Raw genomic sequence first — 27,368 nt, 5'->3', positions numbered from 1 at the left:
TTTGCCCTCCTCCTGTTACTTGGATGTGGTTATCAACCCAGAAGCTCTCCAAACCCCGTACTTCTGGGATTTTTATGGAGGCTTCATCACATAGGCATGAACTGTTGTTAATTCAGCCTCTAGCGCCTCTCCCCTTCCCAGGGAGTTCTCAGCTTCTAATGGCTCAGTCTTTCTGGTAACCAGTCCCTATCCTGAAGCTATCCAGGAGCCCACTAAGAGTTGCCACATTTGAATAAAAAGACACTATGGTCACCCAGGAAATCCCAAGAGATTTGGGAACTCTGTGTCATGATCCAGGGTATAACACCAAACATTAGAACAAGAGCAGCTCCTGGTGCTCTTGTATCACTTAGGAAGTTCCAAGAGTTTTAGGAGCTCTGTGCCAGGAACTGGGGGCAGAGACTGATATATAGATACAGATAGATAGATTTCCATTATTTCACAGTGTCCAGCCCCTTCAGTTTTGGAAGTGGAAAGGAAATCTGGAAAGAATTCCCCAAAAGGTCCCACTGAAGGTCCCCACAGGACCTTCAGTGCTCAGTGGGAGTTTGTTGGGTGACACAAAGGAGATGTGGTTATACCCTGCTATTTCAGTCCACCAGAAATCCTACAGCCAGCATGCCTGCTTAGAAAGGCCAGGGCTGGAGGAAGAAGCTGTGATGGTGTTTATCTTTTGCCAAAAATCAGAAACGTGATTTTCAGAGTGAAAAAAGAAAAGCAAGCAATCCATGACCTGAGCCACCACCATCCAGCCACTCAGGGGACCCTAGTGAAGTGTCCTCCCAGGACCTTGAAGGGGCACAGGATAGACAAAGCCACTCAATGAATTGAAGGAGTCTCACCCTTTCTGTAAAGGTCCCAAGAGCTCAGAGCAAATCTTGCCCATAGTGTCACCTAAGAGCCCAGTGACGCTCTTTGAGTCTGGTACTTCCAGTGACACTAGCCAGCTGGCGGCCTTTCTCTAGAATAAAGAGAAGGAATGAACTCGTGGCTCTTACTTGGAAGAGCTTTTTTCTCGGATTAACAAGCACACAGACAGGTGCTGGGGAAGATGGCCTCTGTTAAGGACCCTTCTGTGACCATTTCAATAGTTCAGTTTTAACGTTTGCACGTGGTCATTAATCCATGGTTGCAGAACACAATCCTTCCCTCTCCAATCCATGTTTCAGTGTGCGTGACATGGTTTATTTAAAGTTTAATAAGTTTAAATATGCATGAGATCATGCCTCTCATAGACATTGGTCTGGTTATGTCTTACCCAGTGGATTCTATAAGCTGTGCAATGCTTGTTATTAAAATAAAACTGGAGGCCATTATTGCACATAGCCATCAGATGCAGGTGGGGAGGCAGGTGTTATAAAATAGCACTGGGAGATGGTCCATACCAGTACGAAGTAGTGGGTAAGAGCACAGGACTGAGGTTCAAGTCCCAACTTGGCACGTAACAGCTGTTTAACTTTGGGCAAGTCACTGTGCCACTCTGAGGCTCCTCTTTCTACACGCTTGTGAACCTCACCAAGCTCTCAAATTTGTTGTGAGGATTGAATAAAATAATGCTTAATATAGAGCCTGACATATGAGACATGCCTAGTAATTGCTAGCTGTTATTACACAGTGAAATGAATTTGATCTCCCTGGGCCTCAATTACCTACAACCCTCAGATCTATGGCTAAAAATCTCAATTTCCAGACAGGCTAGAAAGTATCTCACATCTAAGAGCTATGTTCTATAAATATAATTCCAATCACAGAATTATCAAAAATACAAGTGTTCATTTAGAACTGCTTTTTTAACACAGTGTTTGATCCTGTGCGTTATGAAAGTAAAAGGGATTAAAAGGAATTATCCCCCCCTCTCCCCACCACCCCACCCCCCAATCTAAGACCATAGGGTAAGTTCTTTCAGACCAAAGTTTTAAATCTGACAAGCTATTTAGGGAAGAAAGAAAATCAAGCATGTCCCCAAAGATTCCTGCCTGCAAGCAGTCTTTCTCACTGTGTTCAGTGACCTCATTTCTCAGCTGCAAATTCAGCTGAAAAAGGTGAAAAAAAAACAATGGGTAGAATTTGTCTTATTATTGCAGTTGAGAGGAAACATAAAACAAGAAATTAAGGAGTGTAAAAGCTGGGTTAATTTCCACATATTCCAAACTACTGGGGGACTAGGTGGAGCCAGTAAGACTCCGAGCACCAACATACTGGCTTGTGGTTTCCTCAGCTCCAGGGCGGAATTAAGAGCCTATGGAAATGGAAGTCTGGGGACCTAGATTCTGCTCCTATTTATTTTTCTGGTGTGCCTTGCGGCTTGCGAGATCTTAGTTCCCTGCCAAGGGGTTGAACTCCTGCCCCCTGCATTTGGAGTGAAGAGCCTTAACCCTGGACCACTGGGAAAGTCCCCTTATTCTGGTCCGACTCTAGTTAACTCTATGACCCCAGGATTGTGTGACCCCCACTTCACCTCTTCTGCCTCCCTCCATCTCCTTTCCCTATGCTAAGCCAGAGTGATCTTTCCAAACATAAACTGCTGCCGATTTAAAATCTTCAACGGCCACCATTCTTTATAAGATGAGGACTGGAAAAGTCTGAGCTGGGGTTGCGAGGCTCCGGACAGCCTGGCCCTTGTCTTCCCCTCCAGCCACACTTTTCCCCACCTTCCCTCTTCCACAGGGCCTCTTGCCCCACCCTCTGCCGACTTAATTCTCATTCAACCTGCAGATCTCAGCTCAATATTTACTTTTGTTCCAGTTACTGTCCTGTGAGCAACCACTCCAAAACCCATTAACTCAAGACAGCAAACATCTATTTCACTCACACATCTGCCATTTGAGTGGGGTTCAGGGCGGAAGGATCATCTACAGAACCAGCTGGGATGGCTCAGAGTGAGTGTCTGTTTCCGAGAGGGCTCATCCATGTGAGTGGCACCTTGGGGCTGCTGTCACTCTGAGCTCGGCCAGGACTCTGCCCCCAGGAGGCTCTTCACAGCCTTCCCGCGTCTCCGCCCCGCCACGCTACCCCCCGACCCCCCACCGCCACCAGCATGCTGGTGGCTAGGAATTAAGAGTGAGCCTCCCAAGACATAGAACAGAAAAGCTGCCAGTTCCTGGAGGCTGGGCCCAGAAATGGGCATCATGCTGCTTCTGACATGTCCTGTTGGCCCAGCCATTCACAGAGCCAAGATTTCAGGGAAATGGGACTATATATTATAAAGCCACCTTCCCACTGAAAGAGACTTGGGGCATATATTTCTAAATTGATACAACTCCCTCCGGACAGTATTCTCAGACTCAGTTTCAGCCAGATTCTCTGTTTGGGGCTATCTGAGCACCATTCATGCTCCCACTGAGTCTTGTCACAACTGTGTTTGTGTGAAGCTCATCTCCCCCATGAGGCTCTAAGCTCCAGAAGGCAGGGCTGGTTCTGTCTCCTGCATCACTGCACCCGCAGCCCCCAGCACAGAGATGTTGGATAAATGTGGGTAGACATGAATGAATCAGGGAACCTGTCAATGATTCAGTCAATGTTTAAGTGCTCAGGCTGAGAAAACTACAAGGCTTTAAAGGAGCACTCAGGTAGCCTGAATACTCAGGGCAGGCTGGGAGTGAGATGCCAGGGGCTCTTAAGTCTCAAGCAACCCAAGGGGTACCCACCTCCTGCATAGATGGGCAATGGTCTTGATCTTGGACCCCACCCACCTCTTACCCAGAGTGGCAAGAACTTTACAGTCTCCATCTTTGTGTGACATCTCCCAGTTTTAAAATACAGACAACTGATTCCATTATGCACACAGTAGGCTTATTAAGATGTGTCTGTGGGCTCGATTTGGTCATGGGCAAAAAATATTTGCCCTATGACTCAGGCAGGCCAAAATTAAGGGGAAAAAAAGACTGTTTTCTCTGACTGAAATGACTTACTCCATGATGGTGCTGAAAAAACAAAAAACTTATTTATGTTATTAAATGTAGCTTAATGTTTTTCATTTTTTGAAGCAGTCTTTTTCAGACAAGTGTCTGTCTGGGCTGATTCACGTCTCTGTAAGCATCATGTCCCCTCCCTTCCTGTGATGGTTTTGGCTTCAGAGGAAGCCCCTGTGTTCCCTGTGGGGCAGGGAATGGGCTTTGGAAGAGGTATGCCTGGTTGTGGCTGATCTTTGGGGGAACACTTGTGCCCACTTCTGAAGTTCGAGGTCCCCGCATCTCACAGCCAATTCATCTAGCTGGTGAGTCAATAGTCTGGAGGGTTGGGAGAAGTCTCTTTAAGGGAAGGACCACAACTGAGAACCACTGACTCCAGGCAGCTCCTTCCCTGTGTCCATCCTGACGTTTTCACTTCTCACCATCCCCATTGCTAGGACCCCGGCACAAGCCAGCATGCTGTCTCCAGCTGAAGTTATCACAGCACTTCTCATCTGTCTCCTGGCCCTCTTCCCCTGCCATCGGCCACTCTCAAAACAGCAGCCAGAGGGCTCCTTTGTAAGAAGTCTCATCATGTCTTATTTCAGTTCAGAATCCTTTACTGTCATTCACAGAAAAGGCCAGGGTCCTCGCACTGGTCTGCAAAGCTCCTGTTCTCTCTGCATCCCTCCTTCTCTCCTCTTTCTGTTGCTCACTCCACTCCAGACAGACGTGCCTCCTGGCCGTCTCTAAAACACACTCCCACCCCAGGACATTTGCACCCATCACTGCCTCTCTCCAGAAGGCTCTGCCCCCAGACGGATGAATGGCTCGCTCCCTTCCACTGCAAATTCTTATCAAATGTCACCTTCTCAGTCATGCCTGCCCCAATCATTCTGTTTAAGATTGCAGCCCCTAGCTCTCCCAGCCCTAAACTCCCTTCTCTTTTATTCTCCCCATAGCATGTATCACTTACTAGTGGGAGTGAGGGGGTGAGGAACGGGTCAGCAAACTCCAGCCCCTGGGTCCCCAAGCTGGTTTGGTAAATAAAGTTTTATTTAAACCCTGCCATTAACTTACTGTTTACATCATCAATGGCTTTCATGCTACTAAGTAGTCAAGATGTGGACTGAATGTCCCACAATAGCATAACTGTTTGTCTAGTGGGGTAAGAAAACATATCCAACCCCTCATCTAGTATATCAGTGTACCACACAGCTGCCTGCCTGATCTTATGTGTTCTCTCTGCTCGTTCACAAGAATAGATGCTCCATGAGAGAAGGGGGTCTTACGTGCTGTGATTACTGGCTGCTTCTGGGACCTTCACCTTTCCAGCTGAAATTACTGGCTGGTGCATAGTCGGTGCCTAGTGATATTTGCCAAATAACCCCTCGCTAAAGATGTGGGCAATTAAAACTGCTGCTTGTCATTCGCTCTGCTTCTGCTTCTGCTTCAGCACATACGGGGATGAGAAGACGAAGAAGGCAGTGGCGGAAGTCATCCTGCGACCGTTCACCCCCATGCACAGCTGCATCATTTCACCCTCGCTGCCCGAGGCCCACGTGTAAGTAGTCCCACCTCGGGCTTGTTTGCTTCACTGCTTTATCATTCACAGCCAAGGTCAAATGACTCAACCAGCTAACGGTCATTGGGAGCTATTCCTTTGTCCTCTTGAAAGGGACAGGGAGCCTGGGGCCAGCAACGCTGTGTGGCGTATAAAAATAACAGAAAGCAGACATGGTGCCTTAGAGCTAAACGGCAATCCAGCTGGGACCAAGTCATTCCATTCCTTACCAAGCCAGACACTCTAATATCAAATAGTTTGCAAAGCCTGATAAAATCTATCTGCAACGCAAGCCTGGCAGATGTCTCACCTGAGCCTCTAGGGGCACGTTTTCCCCAAGACTCAGGGAGTTATTTCCCAGAGAAGCCCCTACTGCCTTCTGAGCCAACCCCAGGTACAAACTCATCATTGCATGGTGTAACAGGGGCTCAGCAACCCTCCAAGGAATACTCAGGCTTTCTAGAACCTTAACATCTCATTCCCCTCCTATCTATTCCAGAGAATTCTCAGCCCAGCTTTTCCTTTCTCACTAGTTAGCCCTTTTCAACTGGGAGATTTCAGGGACAGAGATTAAGGCAAGACTGCTCAACCTCAGCACTATTGACATTCAAGAACAAACAATTCTTCTTTGAGAAAGACTGTCCTGTGTGCTGTAGGATGTAGGATACTGGGCAGCATCCATGGCCCCCACCCACCAGATGCTAGTAGCCAACCCCCTCCCCAGCTCTGACAAGTAGAATGTCCCCAGGCATTGCCAAATCCCCTGGGGGCGCACGCACACTCACACACACACACACACACACACACACACGTGCCCCAGCCCCCTCCTATAAGAACCACAGCTTTAGGGCAATGGGCATGAGGCAGTGGATTCTAGACTTCTCTTTCTGCTCATTTGTCAAATATTTGTTAGGTCCCAAAGGCATGCGCAGTAAAAATGACACTACTGACTGCTCTGGTGGGCTCTGTTCCACTCAGTCCTCTCAGCAGTGCTTTTGTACAGGTATCTTATTAGCCTGTCTCTGCAGATGAGAGAACAGGAGCTTGAAGAGGTATAGTAGCCTGCCCAAGGTCACAGAGCTCAGCATGTCACTGCACTGGGGTGTTAAGCCAAGTGTGTCTAATTTCAGAAGCCTGATCTCTCACCACCACACACTACACAGAAGGTATATCCCAAGGTTTTACCTCTGAGGAGCTCATGATGTATTTGGACTACCAGGTCTCATGTACTTAAAGCGTAAAGTAATGGACTGAAATCCTAGGACAATATGTCAAGTCATTAATAAGAGCACTTATTTTGTGGGTGGATAATGCCACCATTACCAACACTGTTGACAACATCATCATCACCAGCACCACTGACCATATCACCATCCTCCGCCTCGCCATCGTTATCACCATCAACACCACGTATTTGGACACATTCCTCTCCCTAACTAGTATTTCCACTTTTCATGAGCCCCACTCCCCACTTTTTTCCTATCTCCCTTTGATGGATATTATGACTAGTTTCATCACAGACTTATTTGTTTAGGGGCATTCCAACTGGCTGCCTCAATTGGATGTTCTTAAAACATCTCTTTACAAAAGTAAGTTTTGCAGTTTCTCATAATGACCCTTGGAAACACTTAAACTTCCATATGTCTCTCCATGGACAGGCCTTCTGAACCCAAATGGTGTAAACAAGTGGTTCTTAGGCTTTTACTTGGATCCGAATCATTTGGGGATCAGGACTCGGGTGAGGGGAATGTCAAGGTAAGGAAATGCCTGGAAAAACACATATTCCTAGGTCCCAAAACCCATTTCCTTTGATCTGAACAAATAGAGGTTTACATCAATTGCAGAAGTGACTGGAGTTTTTTGCTCATCTTCCTTCAGTGCTAGATGGGGAAACTGAAGCCCAGAGAGAAGGCAGAACCTGCCAAAATTCTCACAACATTCTCACAAAATTCTCCTGACTTTTAAATCAGACCTTTGTGTCAGGTTTGTTGGATGATGAGGATGGTAGTGGTGACGATCACAGCGGTGGCTGTTATTTGTTATGGCCTAGAACAGGGATCAGCAACCTGTTTCCTAGAGGGAAAAGGGACAGGCAGTAAGTATTTCAGGCTTTGCAGACCAGATGATCTCTCTGGCACCTGCAGACAGGTATCTGTGGGGGATTGGTTCCAGGACCTTCCGCAGATACCAAAATCTGTGATGCTCATGTCTTTTATGAATATAAATGGGAGTAGTATAGTCAGCCCTCTGCATCCAGAGATGCAGAGGGTCAGCTGTACTTTGTCATTGCAGCGTGAGAGTAACAGTGAATGGATGATGTGGCTGTGTTCCAATAAAGTTTTATTTGCAAACACAGGCACACATTCCCGCAGTAGACTGAAGGCTGACCCTTCTCTTCGTTGGCTGTTAAAAGGCTCTGGCTGCATTTGAAGACTGTAACAGTAATGTGTTGCTGTATGACAGAGCATCTCAAAGTAGAGCAGCTTGAAAGGGCAACCGTTAATTGTTCAAAGTCTGCAGGTCAGCTGGGTGGGTCTGCTTGTCCAGATCAGTTCCGCTGGTCCAGGCTGGGCTTGCATGTGTGTGGGAAGCTGGCGGCAGGCCCATCCAGGGCAGGACCTTAGACCCAGGTCTGTTGGTTGGTTGGTGGCTAGGGTGACAGGAGGGACCATCACTGTCATCACGCAGCATGCTAGCTAGACTTGTTCCATGGCTCTCGGGAAGGGCTCCAAGGACGAGAGCCTGAGCACTCAAAGCCTCTTAAGGCTTAGGCTCAGAATGGACCCAAGGACCTTTCCACTGTGTCCGACTGGCCAAACAAGACATCAGGCACGCCCAGATACAAGGGATGGGGGAAATGAAGATTCCACCTCCTGATGCGAGAGACGCCAGATCACACTGTAAAGTACATGGATGTGGGGAGGGGTGGAGAATCCAGGCAGTTTTATCATCATTCTACCACAAAGCACCGGGCAGAGCCTGCCGGGTCAGTTCTCAAATTCCAAGTCTTCACACCAGCCGAGGTGGATTTCAGTCCCAATAGGAGTTATCCTAGAACCGGCTGAAAATTCTCGAATGACTATATGGGGATCAGTTCAATGATGCCAAGGAAGACTGGATACTTAAAAAAAAAAAAAAATATATATATATATATATATAGAGAGAGAGAGAGAGAGAGAGAGAGGTGAGGTGCTGTCTGCAGGAAAGAGGACAGCCTGTCCTTTCCTCTCAGAGCTGACTGGACTGTCCTTACAACCCTTCCTAAGCAACTGTGCCTACAGCCACTATCCTGGTTTGCCCTCGACAGTCAGCATGGGGTGCCTTATATGCATTTTCTGATTTCTCTTAGTAAAAGGACAGAACGTTGTTTTCTTCTCAGGGACGTAGATGCCCACTTGTATTGTGGTTGGTGTGGCCGTTTCAACAGAGTGGGCTGCTTATTCAGGTACATGGACCCCTGGGAGCTCTCCCAGAGTTCTGACCGCTAGGATTTTAGAAGCAGGATTTGTGCACCCTGGTTAGCGTTTCCATCTATTATGCTCCACATTTAAGAAAATAAATGCTTTCTCTTTCAATTTGATAACAGTCAAGATATTGTGCTTTGACCTGACAGATAATCACTATGAAAAAGGAGCAATTTCTATCAAGCATGTTTCTGGGGACCCTTTCTTTCTGCCTCTCTGTTTTGCTGCGTGGGAGATGAGAGGTCTTTGGGTTTGAGACACTTTATTTTTTCAGTAAGACCTTATTTTTTTTTAGAGCAGTTTCAGGTTTAGAGTAAAATTGGGTGGAAAGTGTAGAGATTTCCCGCTTACCTCCTCCCTCTGCCCAGCCTCCCCAGTGCGTCCATCCCCCACCAGAGTGGGCTATGTGATAGAATCGATGAACCGACAGTGACGCCTCACAATCACCCACAGCCCCTGGTTTACATTAGGGTTTGCTGTTGGTGGTATGCGTTCTTTGGGTTTAGACAATTGTATAACAGCATGTATCCATCCATTCATGTATTATTCAGAGTATTTTCGCTGCCCTAAAAATCCTCTGTTTACTCTGCCTATTCTTCCCTCTCCCCATCCCCAACCCCTGGCAACCACTGATCCTTTTACTTTGTGCATAGTTTTGTGCTTTCCAGAACGTCATATTGTTGGAACCATGCAGTATGTAGCCTTTTCAGATTGACTTCTTTCACTTAGTGATACGCTTTTGAGATTTCTCCTTGGCTTTTCATGGCTTAATAGCCCATTTCTTTTTAACACTGAATAACAGTCCATTGTCTGGATGTACCGCAGTTTATTTATCCATATGTCTCTAAAGGTTACTTCCAATTTTGAGCAATTATGAACAAAACTGCTGTAAACATTTGTGCACACATTTTTTAAGGCACTTTTTATAAATGGAAAAAAAGGTGCAGACCCATTGGATGAAACCCTGTTCTGCTGAAAAGGGAAGGAAGGCTCTGTCCTGTAACAAGAGACATCAACTTTGTGTTGATGGTTAGAACACAGATTCAGTAACCAAGCTCTCTGGGCTCAGGTTCCAGCTTTGCCATTTGCTGCTTTTTTGACCTTGGGTAATTTCCAGGACCTCAGTTTCTTCATCTGAAAAAGGGGGATACTGATAGTACCTTCCTCAAAGTGTTGTTACAAGAATGACTTTAACTAATGGATGTAGAGCAGTTAAAACAGTGGCTGGCACAGAGTAAGTGCTCTCTGGGGCGAGTTCACTATTATTGTCACTTTGCTGTTGTCGCCACTCTCCTTTGTTACCTCTGTGGTTGTACACAGAAGAACTGTGCCCAGATTTTCAGCTCCAGAAAATGTCAGATCCAAACCAGTTTATTCCCACCATATCCCATTTAGTAACCAGAAATGTACTGAGCCTACTCTGTGCCTGGCACAGAATTGCCTGTGGTAGACAATACGCTGAAGCTCCCTGGCTTGTGGGCTGGGGAGACAGGTAACAGGCAGTTACGAGACAGCAGGGACACAATGTATGTGGACAAAGGGACACATTGTAAGGGTAGGAAGGCTTCAGAACCTCCTCAGAGAGAGGAGGCTAGAGAAATCAAGGAAGGCTTCCTGCTGGAGGTGACATCTGACCTGAGACCCAGTCACTGAGAGGCAGAGGAGGAGGAGGAAAGGGAGTGTGTATCAGGAGCACAGAAGAGTGCTGAACGCCTCACCTCACCTTCACTGGAATGATTACCACCATCATACAGATGAGAAAACTGAGGCTCAGGAAAATTAAGTACTTTGGCCAAGACCACATAGCTAGCAGATGGCACAGCTAGGGTTTCAACACAGTGCAGAGAGAGTACGGCAAGCTTGTGCCTCTGAGCAGAACTGCACCAGGCTGCAGATGGCAGCACAGTGGGGCAGGGGGACTCGGGGCTGAGGAGGGGGACAGTCTCTCCCATGTGAAGGGGTGTTGGTTTGCCAGGGCCATCATAGCAAAACACCACAGACCAGGTGGCCCAGACATTCCCAAGCAGAAATGTATGCTTTCCCAGTTCTGGAGGCTGGAAGCTCAAGATCAGGGTGCCCACGTATTGGTTCCTCCTGAGTCCTTTCTCCTTGGCCTCACACAGTCTTTCCTCCGTGAGCATGTGCTCTAGTATTTGTGTGTCACACCTCCTCTTCTCATAAGGACACCAGGCAGATTGGATTAGGACCCACCTAAACAGCCTGATTTTAACTTCATCGCCTCTTTAAAGGTACAGTCACAGTCCAAGATGCTAGGGATTAGGACTTCAGCTTGTGAGTGGAGGGGGACATCATTCATTCAGATGGTTTAGGGAGTCTGAAGATTTTCAGCAAAGGTAGGAAAGGGCCAGGCTTGTGCCTGTTCCTGTCCCTTGCAGAAATGAATCCGAGGCTCACCTGCCCCTTGTCCCCCTGTGATGCAACAAAAAGGGGGTGTCTGCAGAGGGTCAGGCACATGGCACAGCCACTGCTACTGTTGGCACCCAGAGCTGCCAACATGCACTTACCCTGTGTGGATCAAGATGGTATAGGGAGGAAGAGGAAGGGGAGGAGGACTGTGGACTTGTAGTTTCTTTAAAGCAGAAGAGAAACAAAGGAAGGAAGGGGCTTAGCAGAAAAAGAGAGAGAGAGAGAGTTGCTGACTCTAGTTTTCCTAATACCTGGTGGACACATCCACCCCAGAACATGGGGGCTGTGAGTGGAGTGCCTGGAAGCAGCTCCCCTGCAAGCTGAGGGACTCTCTGGGATACCCCTGGGCCAGCTCCACACTTGAGCCCCAGGGCTCAGGTTCCACCTTGGGAGCCAGGCCTTCCTGGAAGCTAGAGGGTGGATGCCTGCATGCCCCTCTGAGCACGAGGCCCAGGAACCCTGGGGAGCATCGATCAAGCCAGGAGCAGTTTCAGAGAAGAGCACTTACACAGGTTCTAATGGAGGCATCTGGCACATTAGTGTAAGAGGAGGAACCAGGCAAGGAGGGGCGGCTAGTTAGGACTCCCCCTCGTTTCCAGGAAGAATGCAGGCAGTGAGTTAACCCTGTGCCAGCCTTGCTCAGGGTGGCCACTGCACTGGGCCCAAACCAGCACCACAAACAGAGCTCAGGTCCTCAAAAGAACAGTCTCTGGGATTAAACAGATGTAGGTTCAAGCCCTCACCAATCCTAGTGTGACCTCGGGTGGCTCACTTTACTTCCCCAAGTCCCTTGTCTGCAGAAAGGATGGTGTAGAGGCGCCCTTTTATAGGACTGTTGGTGTTGTTAAAGAGGATATTCTTCCCATCTCTGTCAGCAGCAAGCTGTGTGACCCAGAGCACACTGATTGCCCCTCTCTAAGCCTCCGTTTCCTCTTCTCCAATATTCATATATGATTTATACCCAGCAGGGTTTAGGGAGAATTAAATACCGTGTTAGATGGTTAGGTAGCATCACCAACCCAGTGGTCATGAATCTGAGCAAACTCTGGGAGATAGTGAAGGACAGGGAAGCCTGGCGTGCTGCAGTCCATGGGGTCGCAAAGAGTCGGACACAACTGAGCAGCTGAACAGCAACAAACACTGTGTGTCAAGCGTCCTTCTCAGTGTCTGGCTCATCATAACACAAATTGCCCCCAAGTCACAAAGTACAGGTTAAACCTATCTTTAAACAGTGTCTTAGTTACACTTTCAAATGATGTATTCAGTGTGGTTTTCCTCAACATCCAGCTACATCTGGGGGCAAAGGATTTATAAATCTAAAGCAGTGAGTCCAGTTGTTAATTGGAGTAGGGGGAAGGGAAGACATACGATAAATAACACTAATTTCCCTGTGTTTCCAGACGTTTTAGACAATGCGAGGATATTTATTGTATTTTTATCGGATGAATAGTTGGATGTCCATTTTGTTCAATCCTCTTGTTTGCCTGAGTCAAGACCTCTGCTTTTCAGGCCCCTCCTTTGTTCCTGCCTGCTATGCATGCCGACTCCCAGCAGCTGGCGTGGCGTCATCTCATGTCTGATCATGGTTCTGCCACCTGGCCCAGTGACCTGCACAAGCTCCTCACCTCTGAGCCTCAGATCCCTCACTGTAAAAACGGGCCCAAAACATAGCTCAGGAGCCCATTGCAAAGCTTTACTGCTGTGCACGAGAGATAGTGCCACACACCCAGAGCCTGGTGACAGCTCTCCAGCCAGGAGCCAGCACAAGTCCTGTCTCTGTCGCCACCATTGTGAAGAATGTTGCTCTAACAGGATCCCCCTGGGCTCCTGCCCTCTGTCTTTGCAGTGAGCCCATCTTCCGCCAGCTCTGCGTCCTCCACTGGCTCCTGGAGGCCCTAACTATCGACCACAGCCACCATACCATGAAGCCTGTGATCACCTGCTGGAATCCCAAGTAGGTCTCAACCCTTCTACCTGGGTGATTGGTGGGGCAGAAGCTCCTGTGGGTTTGGAGGGTGGTAGGTTGCTTATAGGAGTTCTATCCTACTGGGTCCAAACTGTAGCAGTGAGAACCCTCGTGTGCACGCCCTCCCAGCATCTCTTCCCCGATTCCACATGCAGTAACATCACATGAGAAGCTCAAAGTCAGTCAGCCAGGGCGAGAGTATTCACACCACAAAAACTGGCTGGCCAGCCATCCCAGCCCAACTCAGCACAGCTAGGTTCTCTCCAGCCCTCTTCCTGGATCCTGTCTCCCCACACTGTTCATCATCTGATCCTCTTCCTATTTTCCTCCTGTCCCCTTCCCATCTACTCTTCCCATTCTCCATGTTTTTCCCCTTTCTCTTAAGGTTTTGTTTTTTCTCTCTCTTTTTTTTAGTATTTATTGAAAACTTGGACCCAAGGGAATATTCTGTGTTCAGGTCCCAGGAGCAGCTGACTTTGCTCAGGCAGAAGCTCCAGCACCTGTTATCTAAGCCATGAAAAGTGTTAGATGCGTCTCCACCAGAGAGCAGGGCTCCTCAGCAGCCTTGAGGCCACTGTCACAGGAACTGCGTGGCACATACAAGGCAGAGCGAGGAACAGGCAGGCATGTAAGGTGTTGTTTCTTTAAGGAGAGTCAAGTTGTCTGCAAGAACAGAACCAGAAGAGTTCTTGTAGGGATTAAGCAAGATAAAGTATGTAGAACATTCAGCATGATGTCTGAGGACACAGTGAGTGCTCATTAAATGATAGCTATTCAAGATCAAAATCCTGATTTTAAAGAGCAGTTAGGGATGTGACTGTCAATACCATTGAGACTTAGGGCGAGGAAGGAAATACACCTCTGAGCAGAATTTTACCAATGGCTGAGAGCTATGTTCACTGAGTGAATGGAAAAACATACAAAGAGATGGAGAGGGAGGGGTGGAGAAGCTACATGAGTTCAACCCAAATCTGGTTGCAAAGATGGGCAATCCAGGGAATGACCCCACGAGGAAAATACCAAGTCTTCAGTTCTCCTGACTGAGATTTTCTGTTTCCACTATCAAGCAGCAAGCATCTCCTGTTACTGAAGTGCTTGAAACATAAACCCTGAGTCCTGACACCCACCATGCATTTTCCAAAAGGAAACATCCATCCTCTGGGACCTGTAGGTTCCTAGAGGTTTCATTTCTATTAGACGTAATGATGGCTGTAGGTCTAGTCCCTGCCCCCTTGTGGATTTTATAGAAAGAAAGTGGGGTGATCTCATGTCTGATCATGGTTCTGCCACCTGGCCCAGTGACATGCACAAGCTCCTCACCTCTGAGCCTCAGATCCCTCACCTGTAAAAACGGGCCCAAAACATAGCTCAGGAGCCCATTGCAAAGTACCTCAAAGTGGGCTTTCTACAGGCAGCAAAATTTTACTAACTGGCAGCAGGCATGCTACAAACGTGATCTTTGTTCATCTCAGGAAGATCCCATATTTGGGTAGATGGGTGGATGGTCGGGAAAGTGGAGAGATGACAGATTTTAGGATGTCCTTCTGAGTTGTGTCTGAGTCTCTACTTTATTTAGAAAGGAAAAAAACAAAAAGATCTTCCCAATTTCATCGTGTGGCAATAGAAACACATTATCATTTTCTAGTATCCTCATTAATTCTACTTCTAACAAGAGTTTATTTCAATTGACAAGATGATCAGGTCCAAAGAGAGCAGAAAAAAAGCCTTCAATAATGAATGTGCTAATTACCCTCCTCTGAGAGATGGAAGCTTCTGTTTAGGCAAAGTAAGACTTGTTTTATACATGAAGGGCCACAGATTTTTATTCAAACCTTTGGGGCCAGCTGCATTTCAAAATTGTGGCTTCTTTTTTTTTCTTTTTCAGCATTTTAGAATGGAAATATGAGACAATAGAGCATTTTACTCCCAGAGAGAACTAGGACAGCACCCTATTGTCAAATATATTTCTGCAGAAAAAAAATGAATGTTTACACTAAATGGATACTTAAGGTAAACAAAGGTCATCAATAGTCTTCCATCAGTTCAGATTATGTTTTGCTGCCAAGTAAATTATGAGTTTTTGTTTTGTTTGTTTTCAAGACCTTTTGGATTTTGGAATTGAATAAAGGGTTGTGAACTCATATCGGTTTTATTCTTATTAGAGACTCACTTTCCAAGGACTGACTAGAAACGAGTGGACCTTTACAGAGCAGCAGACAAGACCCGGTGTAAGCAAGCACTTCAGGCCTTAGTGACACCTCTTCTTAGCCCCACTCGGTGGGAAAGAGCAGGGCAGACCCCAGGTCAAAGAGGGGAGTGAGAAGTTGCCAATTTACCTTTCAGGCAGAGGGAAGGAGCTGCTCCAACCGCCCTGAGCCTCCATAGTCAGGTAATCAGTGCTCTGCCCTGGAGCTACGTGGGCGCACAGTCAGGTGTGTCTTACTGCCTCAGCTGTCCCAGAGACATCACTGGACCCACTCTTTCTTTTTCTTTTTCCTTTTTTGACTGCATTATGCAGCTATAGCAGTGAAAACCTGGAATCCTGACCAGTAGGCCACCAAGGAATTCCTGGGCCCACTCTTTTTTTTTTTTTTAAGATTTATTTACTTATTTCATTTTTGGCTTTAGTTCTTCGTTGCTGCATGCAGGCTTTCTCTGGTTGTGGTGAACAGAGGCTACTCTTCATTGCAGTGCATGGGCTGCTCATTACAGTGGCTTCTCTTGCTGTGGAATACAGGCTCTAGGCACACAGGCTACAGGAGTTGCGGCTCAAGGGCTCTAGAGCACGGGCTCAGTAGTTGTGGCTCATGGGCTTAGCTGCTCCATGGCATATGGGATCTTCCCAGACCAGGGATCGAACCCATGTTCCTTGCCTTGCAAGGCGGATTCTTAACCATGGACCTCCAGGGAAGCCCTAGACCCACTCTCAACTGGAGACTCCAAATAATTTTGACTTTCATTAAGAAAGAGAGTCCAGACACTCAAGGGCTGGGCTTCTAGGCCCAAAGAACCCACCACCTCCTTTAGAAAAAGATAGATGCCTTTCTACATATAAAACATTTCAAATATGACACAGGTACCTAAATCTAGCCACTGTGTTATAAGGAAACTAGCTGTCATGTGAGTGGTTTCTATGCCAGGCACTGTTCAGGAGATGTGACCTCATTTGAGCCTCATTCTGACTTAAAAATAAGGAAACTGAAGCAAAGAGAATTTAAGTAACTTGCTATAAGTTACACAGCTAGTAAAAGTCAGAATTTGAACCCAGGTAGCCCAGAAAGTGAAGAGGAAATAAAGAGCCTCTTGATAAAGGTGAAAGAAGAGAGTGAAAAAAGCTGGCTTAAAACTCAACATTCAAAAAATTAAGATCATGGCATCTGGTCCTGTCACTTCATGGCAAATAGATGGGGAAACAATGAAAACCATCACAGACTTTGTTTTCTTGGGCTCCAAAATCACTACAGATGGTGACTGAAGCCATGAAATTAAAAGACGCTTGCTCCTTAGAAGAAAAGCTGTAACAAACCTAGACAGCATATTAAAAAGCAGAGACTTTACTTTGCCTACTGCAAAGGTCCATCTAGTCAAAGCTATAGTTTTCCCAGTAGTCATGTATGGATGTCTGAGTTGGACAAGAAAGAAAGCTGAGTGCCGAAGAATTGATGCTTTTGAACTGTGGTGTTGGAGAAGACTCTTAAGAGTCCCTTGGACAGTAAGGAGATCCAACCAGTCCATCCTAAAGGAAATCAATCCTGAATATACATTAGAAAGACTGATGCTGAAGCTCCAATACTTAGGCCACCTGATGTGAAGAGCTGACTTATTAGGAAAGACCGTGATGCTTGGAAAGATTGAAGAAGGAGGAGAAGGGGACAACAGAGGACAAGATGGTTAGATGGCATCACTGACTCAATGGACATGCGTCTGAGCAAGCTCCAGGGGGTGGTGAAGGACAGGGAAGCCTGGTGTGCTGCTGTCCATGGGGTCGCAAAGAGCTGGACACAACTGAGCGACTAAAGAACAGCAACAAAGCCCAGGTGCAAGGCACCTGCACTTAACCACTAAATGATTGTTTCCTCTGTTTCTAGCTAAAGCCCCAAAATCTTCAATTAATTTAGGAGATAATCCGGTATCAAAAAAGAAAGAATTAACTCAGTATGAAGTATTATTTGCCAGGATATAAAAAGAGACCATAACTTACTAAGATCATATGACATGTAAATATATACTTTCCTTTAGAAAAAAAAAAAGCTAGTCTACATTTATTGTTGTGCAACTAAATTTTTGTTGTTTACCTTAATACATGGGGATTATCTCTCCATGTCAAAACTTCTTTTAATACCTTTGGGGTTTATCAACATACTCAACCAATTCTCTCAAGATCTTAAGTGTTTGCCAGATTGTCGCTTAAAAAAAATGCAGCATTTTCCTGAACAAGACACATAATAGTAATTATTAAACTAAGTTGTTTTTCCCTTATCATGCGTCCCCACCACCCCTACCCTGGAAAGCCTCATTTTCCTCAAACCTGCTTTTTTCAAGCACTCTTGGGGATACACCCGTGGGAAAAACAGATATTGTCCCTGCCCTCTGGAGCTTCTATTCCAAGGGAGGTGGTGGGGAGCAGCAGATAATAAACACATAATAATCAAGATACTTTGAGATAGCAGCGGGCGTCATGAAGCAATTGACAGGGTGATGTGATTGTGACAGGGTAGTGGGGTGACTTTTAAGTTGAGTCGTCAGGGGAAGACTCACACAGAAGGTGACGTCTGCGTGAAGTTTCTGATTTCCCCTGCACTGATCCTCCCACTTCTGTACTCAAGCAGACATCTCTGCGGGAGTGGGAGAACATGGCTGGGCAGCCACAGAGCCTATTACTCCAGAGGTGGGGCAGGCACCCTGGCCAGGGAGAACACGGGAGCTCTGATTTCCGGCCTGTCTCTGCTGCAAAGTCAGCAGGTACCTCCGTCCTCCGTCTCCAGTTGTGGACTTGTGAACATGTCCTAAACCCGCCAGCAGACCCTCTACCCTCAGAAGCAAATGCGGATTCAGAAAGAGTGAGTGAAGCATTTGAGAAAATGACCCAGATTGCACTGTGGTTAGATGTCTTTAAGTGGCAGCCAGAGTTAGAAGAGACGTAACAGTGCTCAACAACCCCTTCCCTTGATGTCTAGCCGATAGAATCCCCCGGAAAGCTTTAGCAGGGAGAGACTGTGGTCTGAAGATCGCAGCGGCTTCTCCCGCACGGATGCGCCTGAGTGCCTCCTACCCACCACCAGCACCTCCTCCATGCCACACTGAGACATCTGTCCAAAAAAGCGCATGTAGGTCATAGTTCAGCTGTATTCAGTTCTCCATGCAAGGCATCCTGCCAAGCTCCTAACAAGCCCATTTCTTTGCATCTTCACTCTAATCATCCTCTGACTCAGCTACTATTTCCCCATTTGACAGTTGAGGACACTGAGGCTCAGAGAGGGTCAATATTATTTAAAAAATTGCACATCTCAGAAGCAGCAGGGCAGGCAGAGACTCAGACAGCTGGTCCACCAGATTCTTAAACCCACAGTTAACTACCCAGATAGACCCCTTTTCCTGGTTCTGATGCTCAAAGAGACTGGCCTGAGATCACACAGACAATAAATCAGAGCTATCAATTAGGTCAGGTAAATTAAGCTGCCGGACGATCAACCCCCCAATTTCAGCCACTTAGCACAGCCCAAGCTCACATCTCGCTCACCCTGTACATGTAATCCACACGGGAGTCTGCTCACCTCAGTCACCTGGGGGCCCAGGATGATAGGAATTCCATCTCAGCGTAAGCTTCCCCATCAGCACAGCAGAAAAGGGAGTCTGACTTGAGCACTGGCCCTTAAAGCATCCTCCCTGCAAGCTACCGGTCACTTGCACTCATGTGTTGTTGTTTTTTTAACAAAGCAAGTCACAGAGCTATACCCAACTTCAGAGAGCCAGGAAAACCTGAGACCCCAGTGGCTGAAGGGCTCTGACTGTGCCTCCAGGCCTTGGGAAGGAACACCAGCCTGCCTGCCCTCCTTGCTTGAGGTGTGTGCAGTCAGCCCACTGTGGACAACAATGCTCAGGTTATTTCCTTTTCTCTCCCTATTGATCCTCCTGTTTGGTTTATTTGCTACTGAAAATGAAACATCAGAGAGACCAATCCTGTCTAACCAGGCCCTTTCTTTATCAGTGGCTTTGCAAGAGCGATGCTCAGGGCTTTTTAAGATCCCTGGGAAGCCTGCTGCATTTTTAGCTCATTTAACCTGCTGCCTGAAGTTGCAATAGATTTCGGGTCGTCTTGGAAGTCTGCGTGAACGATAAACCTCCATCTTCCCAATTGGGTCTGAATATTTAAGATTTTGAAAGCTTGGCCGAGACCAGATTTAATTTTAAAGGGGAAAGAGGGGCTGCTTTTGAACTTCAAGAAGAAGGCTGGAGGCACAGCAGGGGCTGAGTTAGCAAAGGGAAAAGGCGAGAAAAGCCCTGTGGTCTTGAAAGAAAACGCTCCAAAGCAGAAACGCTAAAGCTTCCAGTTGGTGAGCCTTAAATCAGACTTCAAAAGCGCCACTAGTTTAAATATTGTTTATAGGACTGAAGTATCGCTCCTTTCTCTGGCTGGATTTTGAATATTCCCTAATTTGATTACTCAGGGGAGAGGCAGGCAGAATCAACGTTAAATGAGCTTCACTGTTAATTATTCAGAGGGCTTTTTATTGTGTAATCAAACATAAAGTCTTACAAAAAGCTTGAAGGCACATTCTCACCCCGCCCTCCGCAGCCCGACTTTGACCCTGTATGCTTTTCTCAGGCATTGAGGCTGTGAGCTAGGAGATGCCCAGCAAGGCTCTGCCAACAAAGAGCGCACACATCCCCCTCTCCACTGGGGCTGGTAAAAGCCTTTGATTCTGCTACTCAGACCCCCATGCCACAGAAACCAGTCAGTAAGTAAGGTTCACCTCTGGCTCCTATCTGAGCACCTCCCCTGACCAGCAGCCCCTGAGGAGCCTAGATTCCTGTTGGTGCCTCCCCTCAGTCAAACTGGTCTGGCTGTCTCGTTCCTTCTAGCCCCTCCTCTATGCTGAGTGACAGCCAGCCAACTGATTTAAAGGCTCCCAGACATCTAAAAATCCCTTCTGCAGGGAAAAAGGAGATAAACGCATGGATGGATGAATGGAGAGATCAAGAGATCAGTCAATCAGTTGTTACAAAGGTAGAGGTCGTTACTGAGTCTTCCAGCTTGCTTGTCAGCAGGGCTCCACCACCCTGTAGCCACAAGTCCAAAATCCAAAAGGCTCTGAAAACTCAGTTTTTTTCCATAACTCAGTTTGGCAGCAAAGTCTGACAAGAACTAAACTGATCTGGTGGCAAAACTTGAAGCTATTTGTAGTCATTATCCCACCTAGTGTAAATATTCATATATACTGCTGCAGAAATATTAACATGTTGAATTAAAAGATGGTGCCTCAAAGCCCGCTGGCAAGATTATGTTAATATGTAGTATTCAGTTCAGTTCAGACACTCAGTCATGTCTGACTCTTTGCGACCCCATGAATCGCAGCACACCAGGCCTCCCTGTCCATCACCAACTCCCAGAGTTTACTCAAACTCATGTCCATCGAGTCGGTGATGCCATCTAGCCATCTCATCCTCTCTCGTCCCATTCTCCTCCTGCCCCCAATATGTTGTATACATACAGCGTATTTCCGTTGCAAAATGCCAACATTCTGAATTTGGCAGCACATCTGGTCCCATGGGTTTCAGATAAAGGGTTCTAGGTAGGTCACTTTCCAGACCTACTGGGGCTTCGGTCTCCTACTCAGAAAGTTACAACCCACGAGGGAAGATCCAGGTTTCGTGGGACCTGAAGTTTATTCAGTTGGTGAGAGGGGCACTTTAAGAAAAAGAATACAAAGTTAAAATACAAAAATTAGGTACAGGGCCCTGGAGGGACCCACGCAAGGGATGGTCATTAGATCCATTGTAAATATGCATCTGGGCAAGTGACTGAAGACCCCAAGTTTGTTTTCTCATCTGTAAAATGAGATGATAAATATCTGCATAACAAGGTGATATTGACATGATTCAGCGAGAATGCACAGAAGCGTCTTGCGTGTAGGATTGTATAGAACTTTCACTCAGTAAACTCCAAACCTGTGATTTTCGTTGTGCAGCTCATCCCACAAGCTTCCCCTAGCACCCCTCCCCGCAGCAAACACACCCAGAAATTCTCTCTGTGTCACTCAGAATTGTCCCTGATGTGAGACCCTTAGGCACTAGAGTAGGCAGAGATTCAGAAACAAACATGCTTTTCGATTCACCCCCAAGAGGAACCACAGACCTGCTCTGGAGTCTGCTAGAGGACCCGAGTCCAAGATGCAGATAGATGCAGAACATGGACAAATACGCTGCACCTCCCTCAGGCCCTACCCCGCAGGCTGCGGTCTCTCCTAACCCCGATCCCCACTCACAAGACCACGGCCATGGAGAACTGCTCCTCCCACTGTTTGCAGAGTACAGGAGCGGGGAAAATCACAGCAGAGAAGTGCCACCATCCATCACCGATTTATTGCTTTTCTTAAAAGTACTTGTAATAAACTGAGGCTCTAGAAACGGAAAACTCATTAAGTTGTTTTCTCACTCAGGGACCCAGGTGGAAGCAAGAGCACAATAAAAAAAATCAATAAGGACAAGTCCATGGGACAGAGATGGGAGCACTTCGTCACAGCACCGAAGGTAACCGTTTGCTCACCACTTTCTCGTCGGGTTACCAACCCCAACTTGGAGGGGGAGGCATTTTTTGCCAGTCTTTTCTCTGATGGGATTTTTTTTTTCTAGTTGGTGCTCTGAGTGAAGGGAAATCAGAACCTCATGCTGTTGGATGGCTTTTGTGAATTTAATTAAAATGGTTATCTGGGGATTGTAGAAGAAATGCCATTTGGCTAGATACCACTTCATAGAGGAGGGGAGGAGTAGCGGAGGAGCTGCCTAATAAGATGTCACCGGGAGGAAATGGATTCACCTCGCTCTTTAGCTCTATATTTTTAATCAATAACAGTCATTTGTCTTTCTCTCTCTCTTTTAACTCAGAAAACAAGAAATGAGTGATTGAACAGACAGGGCTTTCTACAAACTAGAACTTGGGTCTATTATTAAGAGAAAATCCAGAGTGCTGTTCTTTTCACTCAAGAGTATTCCTAACTCCCAAACACATCCACTTAGCAAACAAGCCCCATAATAATAATAATGGCAGGAGTGGAGCGCTTAAGGCTGTTGAGAGAACACACAATGAGATTTTTGTTGAACCCATGCCCCCGCCCACAGAATGGAAATAATGTTGGTTTCTGCCCATTTCTCAACCTTAGCTAAGAACCCCAGGAAACAATACACAGTCTCATTTTGAAAATGTTAAAATGCTGTGCATTATTGTGGTTATATAGTTTTTAGAAGCCACTCTGTAAACGGAATTACAATGGGCCAGGTTCTGTGCTAAAGAAGCTCTTTAGGTATATTAACCAGTCCTGTCCTCCTGATTACTCCATAAACACTATACTCATTTCCAGGTAGCAGATCATAAAGTTGGGGCTCAGAGAGGTTAAGCAATTTGCATGAAGCCATGCAGAGCCAAGAGTTAACTAATCCTGGGTCTATTTATTAAACCCTGTTTATTAAACACCAGGCTCTTCAAAAGCATGTTTTCTCTGGCATCGTGATTATCATCGCCCCTCAGGAAGTTTCACCGTTTTCTTGCTTTTTCATCAGAGCACTCTACATCTGAGAAGTAGAGCCTTTGTTTTTATCACTGAAAGTTGCTATGGAGATACCATGTGCATCTGTCTCCAGAGATGCACAGAAAAAAGCGGCAGAAGCCACGAACCTTTAAAAAAAAAAAAATGTCCTTCAGGACTATTGACAACTATAGTTGGAGGGGTGAGTGAATCACTTGCCCTTGAACTCCGAGTTGAAATCCCTCCTGGGCAAGTTTGTGGGTCACACTCTAGGCTGCAGTGTGGTCTGTCCTGAGGCTGGGGAAGCACTGAATCAGGAGTCAGGAGACCTAGTTTAGCCACTGTGACCCAGTTCCCTGCATGGCGTTGAAGAAGTCCTTTCCTCTCTATTGACCTCAGTTTCTCTACCTACAGAATAAGGACTTTGAAAGAGAGGCTCCAGTCAACTTCCACAGCAATCAATATTCTTCTTTATGTGTAGAGATCATCAGTGCCAGGGCAGTGATCCTCAAAAGCTGGGGAAATTGCATAAATGAAAAGATTAGGCTGGGTAATATAGTAGGGAGTGGGGAGGTCTATGGCAAGCAAGAATTCTCCTGCACAGCTAAAGGAAACAACCTCTGCCTAGCTCTACTCATTTCACCATGTGAAAATGGGATCCAGAACTTATCATTTTCAAGAGAGAACAGTAACCTCAGTACTTCATATGAACATATGCCCAGTTTGTAGAATTCTGAGCAGTTAAACATGTCTCCCCATGGGCCACCAGTTTGAAACCCCTGCTTCTAAGAAAGTATAAGGAAACCTTTTCCTTGTTTTGCAAAAAAGCAGTCCTTCCTGGTTGGAAGCACAGCAGCCAATTAACACCACTCCTTGAGTGAAATACCAGACACAGAGAAGAAGCATTTGGGGATTTAAGTCAATTCAGGAAGAGTCAGTTCAATAAAGGGCAAGCAGGATGCCGAATCTGCCTATCACACCTCCCCCCACACACATTTTATTCTTCTGCCACTCTCAATTAATCAGAAGTGTCAGCCCTTCACTTTGGATTTCCTGGCTGTGACTGTTAATTGAATTTTAATTAATGGCAACTTTAGGAGCACAGAATGAAATCCTAATGCAAGGAAGATGTGCACAGAACTCTCTTCTGTGATCATCCCAGCCCATCCTCTCTGTTGTACAGATGAGGGAGAGGAGGTAGGGGAGTGACCTGCTCCAGGCAAGTCCCCGAGCTCTGGGTCCAATGCTCATTGCAAGACTCCAGGCTGTCCTGGTGACACAATCTGTCCAGACGTCGAAAATGACATTGGATGTAAAAGAGTCTGGTTTCCAGAATCAAGAATTCATGTTGTGCCAGGTGAGTCAGGAAGAGCTGACTTCTACAGGTATTATCACAGAGCTCTGATAGTCTCTCTCCCTAGCTGGGGCAGGGGGCAAAGGAGCCCCCTGACGATCTGGCAAGCTCTTGTCCAGTTGCAGTGCCACGACAAAGGGGACGCCGCACCAGGCTGCTAATTTATCAAAGGCGAGAGCATGTCAGCTTTGGGCATTTGCTTTTTCTTTATCTCAGTCATTTTGTAGCTTCATCTACTCCCTTGGAGATCTAGTTAAACCCAGTTCGAACTCTAGGTCCCCAGGCTATCACTTTCTGAAACATTCCATCACTTGTGTGGCTTTTCCCTGAAGATTTGTTGGGGGAGGCGGTGTTCACAGGGAGACATCACATCTTAAGACCCACAGCCTTCTCCTGTCTCTCTTCCCCGACCTTCTCCTTGCCTTGTGCAATGGAGAAATCCCTTCCCTCTTCCGGAGCAGGGAGGTTCTATTGCAGGAAGGGGGGACCCCTTCCAGGGCCAGAAACTGGGCTCTTGTCTAACATTCAGAAATGAATTGTCCGAGGAGACACATGTGCTGACAAAGCAAGAGATTTTATTGGGAAAGGGCACCCAGGTGGAGAGCAGTAGGGTAAGGGAACCCAGGAGAACTGCTCTGCTGCATGGCTCGCAGTCTCAGGTTTTATGGTGATGGGATTAGTTTCCGGGTGGTCTTTGGCCAATCATTCTAATTCAGAGTCTTTCCTGGTGGCGCACACATCGCTCAGCCAAGATGGATGCTAGCGAGAGGGATCCTGGGAAGTGGACGGATACGCAGTGTCTCCTTTCAACCTTTCCTGAACTCTTCCAGTTGGTAGTGGCTTATTAGTTCCATATTCCTTATCAGGATCTCCTGTCATAAAACAACTCATGCAAATGGTTACTATGGTGCCTGGCCAGGGTGGGCGTTTTCAATCAGTGTGCTTCCCCTAACAGTTCCACCTACACTCAGGGCCCCTGAAGTAGTGATAGCTTACTGTGAACAGTGAAGAAGAAGATCTAGCTTCGGGACTGGGGACCAGGATTGATCACTCAAGAGATCTCGTATAGCGGAGTTTTATTAAAGTATAAAAAGGAACAGAGAAAGCTTCTGATATAGACATCAGAAGGGGAACAGAGAGTGCCCCCCTTGCTAATCTAAGCAAAGAAGTTATATACTTTTTAAATTAGTTATTACAATAAATCAAAAGAATGTCTCAAGGTTGTAAAGATCTTACTAGACCCACTCCCATAATTTACATTTTAAGATAACAGGATTAGCCAGAAGGTTTTCAGGAAAGAGAAACTGTCCTTAAGCAGGATACATTGTTATATAATCCTTAGTACAGAGTTTAAACTGAGTTGTTTGTTATGTAATCATCAGTTCTGGGCTTAAAGAAAAAAACATTTTATGTGACAGACTAAGGGAATATAGAGGGGAAAAAAAAAAAAAAGATGTTTGTCCTTTCCTCCTCCTTGAGAATTCCAGACCCCTATCTCTGCTTTGAGAGTCCCAGACCCCATTCTCCTCCTCGGGGACCCCAGACTTCTTATCAACCTCCCTAGAAATTGACTCCATTTCAGTTCAGTTCAGTTGCTCAGTCGTGTCCGACTCTTTGCGACCCCATGAATTGCAGCGCGCCAGGCCTCCCTGTCCATCACCAACTCCCGGAGTTCACTCAAACTCACGTCCATCTAGTTGGTGATGCCATCCAGCCATCTCTTCCTCGGTCGTCCCCTTCTCCTCCTGCCCCCAATCCCTCCCACCATCAGAGTCTTTTCCAGTGAGTCAACTCTTCGCATGAGGTGGCTAAAGTACTGGAGTTTCAGCTTTAGCATCATTCGTTCCAAAGAAATCCCAGGGTTGATCTCCTTCAGAATGGACTGGTTGGATCTCCTTGCAGTCCAAGGGACTCTCAAGAGTCTTCTCCAACACCACAGTTCAAAAGCATCAATTCTTCGGTGCTCAGCTTTCTTCATAGTCCAACTCTCACATCCATACATGACCACTGGAAAAACCATAGCCTTGACTAGACGGACCTTTGTTGGCAAAGTAATGTCTCTGCTTTTGAATATGCTATCTAGGTTGGTCATAACTTTCCTTCCAAGGAGTAAGCATATTTTAATTTCATGGCTGCACTCACCATCTGCAGTGATTTTGGAGCCCAAAAAAATAAGTCCGACACTGTTTCCACTCTTCCCCCATCTATTTCCCATGAAATGATGGGACCAGATGCCATGATCTTCGTTTTCTGAATGTTGAGCTTTAAGCCAACTTGACTCTCTTAGTAGCCAGTCAAAAAAAAACTTCTGATTACACACTGTGGACTCCCTGAGATGAGGCCTGCTGAAAGCCACCCTCTCCACCCTGTTAGGGAGAAGGCAATGGCACCCCACTCTAGTACTTTTGCCTGGAAAATCCCATAGATGGAGGAGCCTGGTGGGCTACAGTCCATGGGATCGCTAAGAGTCGGTACGACTGAGTGACTTCACTTTCACTTTTCATTTTCATACATTGGAGAAGGAAATGGCAACCCACTCCAGTATTCTTGGCCTGGAGAATCCCAGGGACGGGGAGCCTGATGGGCTGCTGTCTGTGGGGTCGCACAGAGTCAGACAGGACTGAAGCAGCTTAGCAGCAGCAGCCGCAGCCTCCCTGTTAGACGCTGATCAGACATTGTGTGTCTTCAGGTGCGCCTCTCCTTATCTTCTTCCCTAGGGCATCTCAAGCTATGAGTGTCAGCCAAAGAAGACCTCAGACTGCCCTCCAAGAGCCTTCATTTCAAATGTTCTCAAATGAAATTGTTTCTATTTTAACGGAGTGTAAACTGTAGCCCAGACCTGCATTGAGCTCTTACCCGGAGTAGCTGAGTAAATTGGGACAGGTTAGGAAACCTAAGACCAGGATTTTAATACTGTATTTTACTTAGCCCAATTAATTAATCATGAATTAAATGAGGAC

General features: G+C 46.6%; 1 protein-coding gene across 6 annotated transcripts in view; it reads left to right on the top strand.

Moving 5' to 3' along the window:
* Nucleotides 1-27,368, top strand: part of CCDC60 (coiled-coil domain containing 60) — a 163,782-nt gene that overhangs the window by 118,048 nt on the left and 18,366 nt on the right. For 4 of the 6 annotated variants that reach the window (XM_069557937.1, XM_069557936.1, XM_069557941.1 and 1 more), the window contains exons 4-6: nucleotides 5,347-5,454; nucleotides 13,192-13,299; nucleotides 21,972-22,062. In XM_069557937.1, coding sequence (XP_069414038.1) covers nucleotides 5,347-5,454; nucleotides 13,192-13,299; nucleotides 21,972-22,062 — 307 coding nt within the window. The remainder of the gene's footprint in view (nucleotides 1-5,346; nucleotides 5,455-13,191; nucleotides 13,300-21,971; nucleotides 22,063-27,368) is intronic. The other 2 variants (XM_069557939.1, XM_069557938.1) reach the window with 1 other exon arrangement.

The sequence above is a fragment of the Ovis canadensis genome, chromosome 17, assembly GCF_042477335.2.
Source record: "Ovis canadensis isolate MfBH-ARS-UI-01 breed Bighorn chromosome 17, ARS-UI_OviCan_v2, whole genome shotgun sequence".
In the NCBI taxonomy this organism is placed as follows: Eukaryota; Metazoa; Chordata; class Mammalia; order Artiodactyla; family Bovidae; genus Ovis; species Ovis canadensis.
Note: the sequence above shows the minus strand (reverse complement) of the source record. Positions and strands in the feature narration are given on the sequence as shown.